The sequence below is a fragment of the Entelurus aequoreus genome, linkage group LG03, assembly GCF_033978785.1.
Source record: "Entelurus aequoreus isolate RoL-2023_Sb linkage group LG03, RoL_Eaeq_v1.1, whole genome shotgun sequence".
Taxonomy (NCBI): Eukaryota; Metazoa; Chordata; class Actinopteri; order Syngnathiformes; family Syngnathidae; genus Entelurus; species Entelurus aequoreus.
This window is the reverse complement of record NC_084733.1, coordinates 5,223,521-5,233,687: the sequence shown is the minus strand read 5'-3', so window position 1 is coordinate 5,233,687 and position 10,167 is coordinate 5,223,521. Positions and strand designations below refer to the sequence as shown.

Below are 10,167 nucleotides of genomic sequence, written 5' to 3'. Positions count from 1 at the left end.
TTTTACGTTTGAACTATTATTTTGTTTGTTTTATGCTCTTTAGTCAAAGAAAACGTTGATGTTTTTGTATGGCAACCACACAATATTTTCCACATAAAACATTTTAAAGTGAAATATTTGAAATAATTGGCTTTATTGATTCCTTCAGGAGAGTTCCCTCAGGAAAATTTACTAATCTAACCCGGCCGTATTGGCATGTGTTGCAATGTTAAGATTTCATCATTGATATATAAACTATCAGACTGCGTGGTCGGTAGTAGTGGCTTTCAGTAGGCCTTTAAAGCTCATTACGAAATACAATTTTGTACTGTGTGTGAAAGTAATATGCAACTAAAAGTATTTGATACTTGTTTATATTGATAAATGTGCTGTTCTATTGCGTGCTTATCTGCTGTGTAACTGCTAGCTCCATGTTTACCTTTTGTAAATGACTTGATGTTAACTGGCTGTCCAGCTTTGCACATGTAAACCCACTATAAGTGAGTCCGACAGCATCTTAATAGCAATCCATCTACCTGGCAGGTGAAAGAACAAAAGACATGATTATAACACAAGTATGCCTTGGACTTGTCATCTAAAAGTACAATTTAATACAACTGAAAATATTTTATGTGCAGGTAATCTAAAAAGAAACATCACATAAAGTCATTTTTAAAAAGGACATCATTTGACCTCCTGTTATCTAAAAAGTGTTGCAATTATATTTGTGTGTAGTGTCGGCAAAAACAGCTTAAAAAGTCCAACGTTTATGCAAGAAATGTGGGTTTATTTTTAGAAATATTACACTTAACTTTACAAGTATTCCACCTGAGGTCAAAGCGGGTACTCTGAGCCGTACTCGGGTCTGAACTCGTTGGCTTTCTTTCGCAGGGCCGCTCTGACGGCGTTGATCTTTTCGTCCAACTCCGTCAGGCTGCAGGCCTGAAAGGACAAAGAGACAGACGGGGTTGGAAGGAGCAAATAGCAAAGTCCAGGATGGATGCAGAAGGGAAGAAAACAACAAAACCTGAGCGGGTGACGTCTTGAGTCGTTTGTGCGCCAGGTTCTACAAAGAAGCACAGACCTTGGTGATTAGCTTAGATTAGTTTTCATTTTGGCCTCAGCTGCTGAACTAATTTACTCATCAGACAGTCTGCATCAGGATATGGAAAGTAGCCTTGATTCATCTGTAGAAGATTTGTAGTTGCTGTATTTGTTACAAAACCCAAAAGCAGTGAAGTTGTCCCGTTGTGTAAATGGTAAATAAAAAGAGAATACAATGATTTGCAAATCCTTTTCAACTTATATTCAATTGAATAGACTGCAAAGACAAGATATTTCATGTTCACACTGAGAAACATGTTTTTTTTTGCTAATAATCATTAACTTAGAATTTAATGGCAGCAACACATTGCAAAAAAGTTGTCAGAGGGACATTTTTACTACTGTGTTACATGGCCTTTCCTTTTAACAACACTCAGTAAAGGTTTGGGAACTGAGGAGACACATTTTTGAAGTGGAATTATTTCCCAATCTTGCTTGATGTACAGCTTAAGTTGTTCAACAGTCTCCCTTCTGATATTTTACCCTTCATATTGCACCACACATTTTCAATGGGAGACATGTCTGGACTACAGGCAGGCCAGTCTAGTACCCGCACTCTTTTACTATGAAGCCGCACTGTTGTAACACGTGGCTTGGCATTGTCTTGCTGAAATAAGCAGGAAAAAGAAAAAGAACAATCCGTATGGTTCTTTTCCTCTTTGTTCCGGAGGACACGACGTCCACAGTTTCCAAAAACAAGACCACAGAACACTTTTAAATTTTGCATTAGTCCATCTTAGATGAGCTCGGACCCAGCGAAGCGTTTCTGGGTGTTGTTGATAAATGGCTTTCGCTTTGCATAGTAGAGTTTTAACTTGCACTTACAGATGTAGCGACCAACTGTAGTTACTGACAGTGGTTTTCTGAAGTGTTCCTGAGCCCATGTGGTGATATCCTTTACACACTGTCAATTTTTGATGCAGTACCACCTGAGGGATCAAAGGTCACGGGCTTAGCTGCTTACGTGCAGTGATTTCTCCAGATTCTCTGAAACTTTTGATGATATTACAGACCGTATATGGTGAAATCCCTAAATTCCTTGCAATAGCTGGTTGAGAAATGTTGTTCTTAAACAATTTGCTCAGGCATTTGTTGACAAAGCGGTGACCCTCGCCCCGTCCTTGTTTGTGAATGACTGAGCATTTCATTTAAAGGCCTACTGAAATAATTTTTATTTATTTAAACGGGAATAGCAGATCCATTCTATGTGTCATACTTGATCATTTTGCGATATTGCCATATTTTTGCTGAAAGGATTTAGTATAGAACAACGTCGATAAAGTTCGCAACTTTTGGTCTCTGATAAAAAAAAAAACTTTCCCCTACCGGAAGTAGCGTGACGTTGTCAGTTGTTCACTCCCTCATATTTTCCTATTGTTTTCAACGCAGCTAGAGCGATTCGGACCATTACCCCATTAATTTGAGCGAGGATGAAAGATTCGTGGACGAGGAACGTTAGAGTGACGGACTAGAATGCAGTGAAATACATATTTTTTTTCGCTCTGACCGTATCTTAGGTACAAGCTGGCTCATTGGATTCCACACTCTCTCCTTTTTCTATTGTGGATCACGGATTTGTATTTTAAACCACCTCGGATACTATATCCTCTTGAAAATGAGAGTCGAGAATGCGAAATGGACATTCAGTGCCTTTTATCTCCACGACAATACATCGGCGAAACGCTTTAGCTACGAGCTAATGTGATAGCATCGTGCTTTAACTGCATATAGAAACAAAAACAATAAACCCCTGACTGGAAGGATGGATAGAAAATCAACAATACTATTAAACCGTGGACATGTAAATACACGGTTAATAATTTCCAGGCTGGCGAAGGTTAACAATGCTGTGCTAACGACGCCATTGAAGCTAACTTAGCAACCGGACCGCACAGAGCTATGCTAAAAACATTAGCTCTCCACCTACGCCAGCCAGCCCTCATCTGCTCATCAACACCCGTGCTCACCTGCGTTCCAGCGATCGGCGGAAGGACGAAGGACTTCACCCGATGCGTTTGGCGGCCCGGAGACGTAGGAAGTCCAGGTGAGGTCGCCGGCTAGCGCGTCTGCTCTCCAACAAAGTCCTCCTGGTTGTGTTGCTGTAGTCCGCTGCTAATACACCGATCCCACCTACAACTGTCTTCTTTGCAGCCTTCATTGTTCATTAAACAAATTGCAAAAGATGTCCAGAATACTGTGGAATTATGAAATGAAAACAGAGCTTTTTGTATAGGATTCTACGGGGTACCATAACTTCCGTTAAACTGACTTCGTCACGCGCATACGTCATCATACCGCGACGTTTCAGCCGGATATTTCCCGGGAAATTTTAAATGTCACTTTATAAGTTAACCCGGCCGTATTGGCATGTGTTGCAATGTTAAGATTTCATCATTGATATATAAACTATCAGACTGCGTGGTCGGTAGTAGTGGCTTTCAGTAGGCCTTTAAGCTGCTTTTATACCCAATCATGGCACCCACCTGTTCCCAATTAGCCTGTTCACCTGTGGGATGTTCCAAATAAGTGTTTGATGAGCATTCCTCAACTCTCTCAGTCTTTTTTGCCACTTGTGCCAGCTTTTTTGAAACACGTTGCAGGCATCAAATTCCAAATGAGCTAATATTTGCGAAAAAATAACATTTTCCAGTTGGAACGTTAAGCATCTTGTCTTTGCAGTCTATTCAATTGAATATAAGTTGAAAAGGATTTGCAGATCATTGTATTCTCTTTTTATTTACCATTTACACAACGTGACAACTTCACTGCTTTTGGCTTTTGTATTATGCCCCATATTCGTTTGTGTTGTTTTTATTTTCTTCTAAAATGTTCAAAATCTAAATATAGTTTTTTTGCTGTTCTCATTATATTGCTAAATTTATTTTTATATATTGTATATCGACTATCAGCATCTTTACTTCTCAGTCTAATGAATTCTCTGTAAGGAGTATTTTTCTTTATGCAGGCTTTTTGCAGCCCAATGGTTATCCGGAGATGGTCACTGCACTTAAATTTCCTATTAATTTTATTCAAAGGACATAATATACTCTGAACATTTTTAAAATTCCTTACATATATTTTCCCAGTCTAGTGCCATCAAGTAATTTCCGAATGACTTTATTGACGTCTCTGTTCTCATCCTATTGTATTCTGTTGTTTTAAGAGATAGAGCACTCTTGTAGTTATCATATACTGTAAACATTGGCAAATGGTCACTAATGGACTAACAGTCCACTTATTGTGTTGTTTTGTACGTCGTCTATAAGCAAATTGTTGATCAAAGTCGCACAATGCGACATTATTCTGGTGGGTCTTGTGAGTTTTGGGTATAAACTGAACAAAAATATAAACGCAACACTTTTGTTTTTGCTCCCATTTTTCATGACTTTAACTCAGGGCCGGCCCGTGGCATAGGCCATATAGGCAAATGCTAAGGGCGCCGTCCATCAGGGGGCGCCACGCCAGTGCCACAAATGTTGGAGAAAATAAAAAAAAAGTTGGTACTATTATTTCTAAATACAAAAAATAATCCCACGTTAATTAAAATGCAAAGTAAAGCCTATTTAATTGAAGTATTATTTGTTACAACATTACGCCCCCTCCCCCCTTCCCCCCGCACGGTGCGCCCCCCTTCCCGTATCATGACTCTTTTTGGACGTCACCACATCAAAAAATCAACACAAGATGTCAAAACGGCCAAAACTGTCAGGTGTCTAGGGAAGAAAAAATAGAAAAGAAGAGGAGGAGAAACGAGAAAAAGACAGAGGTAGCAGGTAGGTAACGTTAGCCTACATGAAATTATTTGTCTGTTACAGAATGTGATAGTAACCTGGCTTTTTAGCATTAAGCTAATGTTACATGATTCGGCAATTGCTAATCAATAAATAGCTAGTTCTGTTTTAACGTTGTGTTAATATTGTGGAGGGGGCTAAATTGTTATGGAAAATAATAATGTAACGTTAGGTAATTACAGTACTCCCACCTTCCATTCCTCAGGGACATTTGTATTAGATCTTTTAAGCAGGTGTTTTTTGTTTACATTGTTATTGCCTTCTGGTTAGCTAATGTTTGCCCTGCAGGTAATAGTCACTTTTCCACCCCTTCATATATTAGGTATAGTTGTAAGCCTAGTTGTTAAAGTGCACATCATTAATGTTAATTAAGCAATATCATATGAGAGGGAATGCTGTTTTTTAATTTGAACACTGCTGTGATTCGGTTAAAGATAACCATAACATAACATTCTCATATAATATGTTAATTTGCCTTCTTTAAGTAAAACTAAAGGTCAAAGACAAAGCTATTCGGTTTCTTGTGAGTATATACACTTCACTGCCGATGTGGGGGGGCGCCACCTAAAATCTTGCCTAGGGCACCAGATTGGTTAGGGCCAGGCCTGCTTGAACTCAAAGATGTAAAACTTTCACTATACACACAAACTATTAATTTCAAATACTGTTCACAAATCTGTCTAAATCTGTGTTAGTGAGCATTTCTTCTTCGCCAAGATAATCCATCCCACCTCACAGGTGTGGCATATCAAGATGCTGATTAAACAGCATGATTATCGCACAGGTGAGTGAGGCGGCCCATAATAAAAGGCCAGTTGATCAGGTTGTTGATTGCGGAATGTTGCTCCACTCCTCTTCAATGGCTGCGCCAAGTTGCTGGATATTGGCAGGAAGTGGAACACGCTGTCGTATACGCCCATCCACAGCATCCCAGACATGTTCAATGGGTGACATGTCCGGTGGCAGTGTTTCCCACACATTCATTTATTTGTGGCGGCCCGCCACGAAAGAATTAAGGCCGCCACAAATAGATTTTATTTTATTTTTTGTCCTGTCCAGCTTCTCAGGCAAATCATATAGTTGATGTGGATGCCCATATCGGCTGTGCAGATTTACTTTACAAAAGAGAAGTGTAGGATCAAGATTTTTGGAGCTATTTGTTCAGTGGATCAGATGTTGGATGAAGCTTTGTGTCTATCTACCACCACTACTGTTTTCTGTTTATTTGTTACTGCCTGTGGCAGGACACCTCTGCCTCTGTTTCACTTTATGTTGCTGGTAAATAATATGGTTGTAGTAGTAGGCTAAAGTTAAATGATTTAGTATGCACTAATTAAAGGGGCAGAGCTTTAAGAGACATTTTAGCTTTTATATTTTTATAAGATATATTTTTTGTAAGAACCACAATTAATAAATATATTTCAGTGAATAACTTGTTGTTCAAATCTGTATATAAATATGTACATAAAGTGTTGTAATTATATTGTAAAATGGATGGATGGACGTTTAAAACAAAACTGTTATTAATTAGTAAGTATACATTTTTTTAGCCTTTTTAGAGAAAATCATATCATTGTAGTTAGGGATGTCCGATAAATGCGTTAAAATGTAATATCGGAAATTATCGGTATTGGTTTTTTTATTATCTGTATCGGTTTTTTAAATTTTTTTATTAAATCAACATAAAAAACACAAGATACACTTACAATTAGTGCACCAACCCAAAAAACCTCCCTCCCCCCATTTCTTTCTGTTATCAATATACTGGTTCCTACATTATATATCAATATATATCAATACAGTCTGCAAGGGATACAGTCTGTAAGCACACATGATTGTGCGTGCTGCTGCTCCACTAATAGTACTAACCTTTAACAGTTAATTTTACTCATTTTCATTCATTACTAGTTTCTATGTAACTGTTTTTATATTGTTTTACTTTCTTTTTTTATTCAAGAAAATGTTTTTAATTTAGTTATCTTATTTTATTATTATTTTTAAAAAGTACCTTATCTTCACCATACATGGTTGTCCAAATTAGGCATAATAATGTGTTAATTCCACGACTGCATATATCGGTTGATATCGGTATCGGTTGATATCGGTATCGGTAATTAAAGAGTTGGACAATATCGGAATAGCCATTATCGGACATCCCTAATTGTAGTAAATTATGCAAATTACTCAATGATGTCATGGTGACCACGCCCATAGCCACGCCCCCACCGCCACAAGTATCTTGGCAGTTTTTTGGGAAACACTGGGTGGGTATGCTGGCCAGGCAAGAACTGGGATGTTTTCAGCTTGCAGGAATTGTGTACAGATCCTGCTGCAACATGGGGCCGTGCATTGTCATGCTGCAACATGAGGTGATGGTCACAACAATGGACCTCAGGATCTCTTCACGGTCAAAAATATCAGTTTCTCAGTGTGAACATAAAATATCTTGTCTTTGCAGTCTATTCAATTGAATATAGGTTGAAAATGATTTCGAAATCATTGTATTCTCTTTTTATTTACCATTTACACAACGTGACAACTTCCCTGCTTTTGGGGTTTGTAGTTCCACCTCAGCAGTGTTTCCAGAAGCTTCTTGTTCATGTTCTGCCTGCAACATTTGTCCCATGATATTATCTATTTTGCACTTTTTGCAAACGGTCTTTAATCTGGAGGATTTGCAAAAGTCGAGTAAGAAGCCTCACTGCTATTGTGGGCCAACTGAGTGAAACTGCATAAGCAAAATACCCCAAAATACCTTATTTTTCATAAAAAGAAAAAAAAAAAAGTGGGTGGTACTAGTGGTAAGAACCCCATCCGTTTATTCAGAGACACTCGACATCTGCGCTCGCACAAACATGCAGAGAGTGAAAAGCGCATGAAGAGCACGCCATGCTGTGCTGACTGACTGACTGACGGCGGCATGGAGAGCAGTGCAGCTCATCTCAAGCACACTCTTAACGCCGGCAACGAACACGCCGGCTGGACTGACTTCCTCCAGCAGGTCACATCAAAATGGGAAGAAGTCCTTCTTGCTGACATGTCAAGCCCACCAGAAATAATTCACAGTCGGAGGTGGAACACGACCACGCCTGCGGCAGTAATCTTAGTTATCACCGTAAGATAAACCAATATTTGCTTTCACGGGTTGAACTTTTGAAATCGCAAGTGTTTAAATATTTTACTTGTACTGTAACATTTGAGCACACCTGTCATGTAAGTGTAAAAGGAAGCTATCCAACACTTAGCAGTAATAGGTAGTAACAAATTAATAGTAGGGATGTCCGATAATGGCTTTTTGCCGATATCCGATATTGTCCAACTCTTTAATTACCGATACCGATATATACAGTCGTGTAATTAACACATTATTATGCCTAATTTGGACAACCAGGTATGGCGAAAATAAGGTCCTTTTTTAAAAATAATAATAAAATAAGATAAATAAATTAAAAACATTTTCTTGAATAAAAAAGAAAGTAAAACAATATAAAAACAGTTATATAGAAACTAGTAATTCATGAAAATGAGTAAAATTAACTGTTAAAGGTTAGTACTATTAGTGGAGCAGCAGCACGCACAATCATGTGTGCTTACGGGCTGTATCCCTTGCAGACTGTATTGATATATATTGATATATAATGTAGGAACCAGAATATTAATAACAGAAAGAAACAACCCTTTTGTGTGAATGAGTGTAAATGGGGGAGGGAGGTTTTTTGGGTTGGTGCACTAATTGTAAGTGTATCTTGTGTTTTTTTATGTTGATTTAATTTTTTTTAAAAAACAAAAAAAACAAAACGATACAGATAATAAAAAAACCGATACCGATAATTACCGATATTACATTTTAAAGCATTTATCGGCCGATAATATCGGCAGGCCGATATTATCGGACATCTCTAATTAATAGTGCTTTTGGTGATAGGTAATGTTTTTAGTTCTACTGTTGCAGGGTTTCCCACACATTCATTTATTTGTGGCGGCCCGCCACAAAAGAATTACGTCCGCCACAAATAAATAAATAAAAACTTTTTTTTTTTAATGTTTTTTTTTTTTTTTTGTCCTCTCCAGCTACTCAGGCAAATCCTATAGTTGATGTAGATGCCCATATTGACTGTTCAGATTTACTTTACAAAAGAGAAGTGTAGGATACTTCTCTTGTTGCCTTATTTGTATTTGACTTTATTAAATGTATTTATATTAGAAACACAACATGTGTATATAACAAAGGGTGCAAAGTCTGCAGGCAGTAGGAAACACATGGTTAAGTGTAGGGAGTAAAACTGATGGCAGTCTAAAGTTCAAGATTTTTGGAGCTCTTTGTTCAGTGGATCAGATGTTTGATGAAGCTCTGTGTCTATCTACCACCACTACTGTTTTCTGTTTATTTGTTACTGACTGTGGCAGGACACCTCTGCCTCTGTTTCACTTTATGTTGCTGGTAAATAATATGGTTGTAGTCAATCAAAAGTAGGCTAAAGTTAAATTATGTAGTATGCACTAATTAAAGGGGCAGAGCTTTAAGAGACATTTTAGATTTTATATTTTATAAGATATATTTTTTGTAAGAACCACAATTAATAAATATATTTCAGTGATAAATAATGATAAATGGGTTATACTTGTATAGCGCTTTTCTACCTTCAAGGTACTCAAAGCGCTTTGACAGTATTTCCACATTCACCCATTCACACACATTCACACACTGATGGAGGGAGCTGCCATGCAAGGCGCTAACCAGCACCCATCAGGAGCAAGGGTGAAGTGTCTTGCCCAAGGACACAACGGACATGACTAGGATGGTAGAAGGTGGGGATTGAACCCCAGTAACCAGCAACCCTCCGATTGCTGGCACGGCCACTCTACCAACTTCGCCAGTGAATAACTTATTGTTCAAATCTGTATATAAATATGTACATAAAGTGTTGTAATTATATTGTAAAATGGATGGATGGACGTTTAAAACAAAACTGTTATTATTAATTAGTAAGTATACATTTTTTTAGCCTTTTTAGAGAAAATCAAATCATTGTAGTAAATTATGCAAATTACTCGATGATAATGATAAATAAATGGGTTATACTTGTATAGCGCTTTTCTACCTTCAAGGTACCGTAATTTCCGGACTATAAGCCGCTACTTTTTACCCTCGTTCTGGTCCCTGCGGCTTATACAACGGTGCGGCTTATTTACGGCCTGTTCTTCTCCGACATCGACGAAGAGGATTTCGGTGGTTTTAGTACGCAGGAGGAAGACGATGACACAATGATTAAAGACTGACTTTTCATATACC

General features: G+C 38.0%; 1 protein-coding gene across 4 annotated transcripts in view; it reads right to left on the bottom strand.

The window, feature by feature from the left end:
- Window positions 1-314: 314 nt before the first annotated feature.
- Window positions 315-10,167, bottom strand: part of mbip (MAP3K12 binding inhibitory protein 1) — a 33,231-nt gene continuing 23,378 nt past the window's right edge. Inside the window, exons 8-10 of one of the 4 annotated variants that reach the window (XM_062040978.1) lie at window positions 1,007-1,045; window positions 792-921; window positions 315-515 (exon numbers count right to left, since the gene is read on the bottom strand). In XM_062040978.1, the coding sequence (XP_061896962.1) occupies window positions 814-921; window positions 1,007-1,045 (147 nt within the window). In that variant the 3' untranslated portion in view covers window positions 315-515; window positions 792-813. Of the gene's footprint in view, window positions 516-662; window positions 922-1,006; window positions 1,046-10,167 lie in introns of those variants that run through there. The other 3 variants (XM_062040980.1, XM_062040977.1, XM_062040979.1) reach the window with 3 other exon arrangements.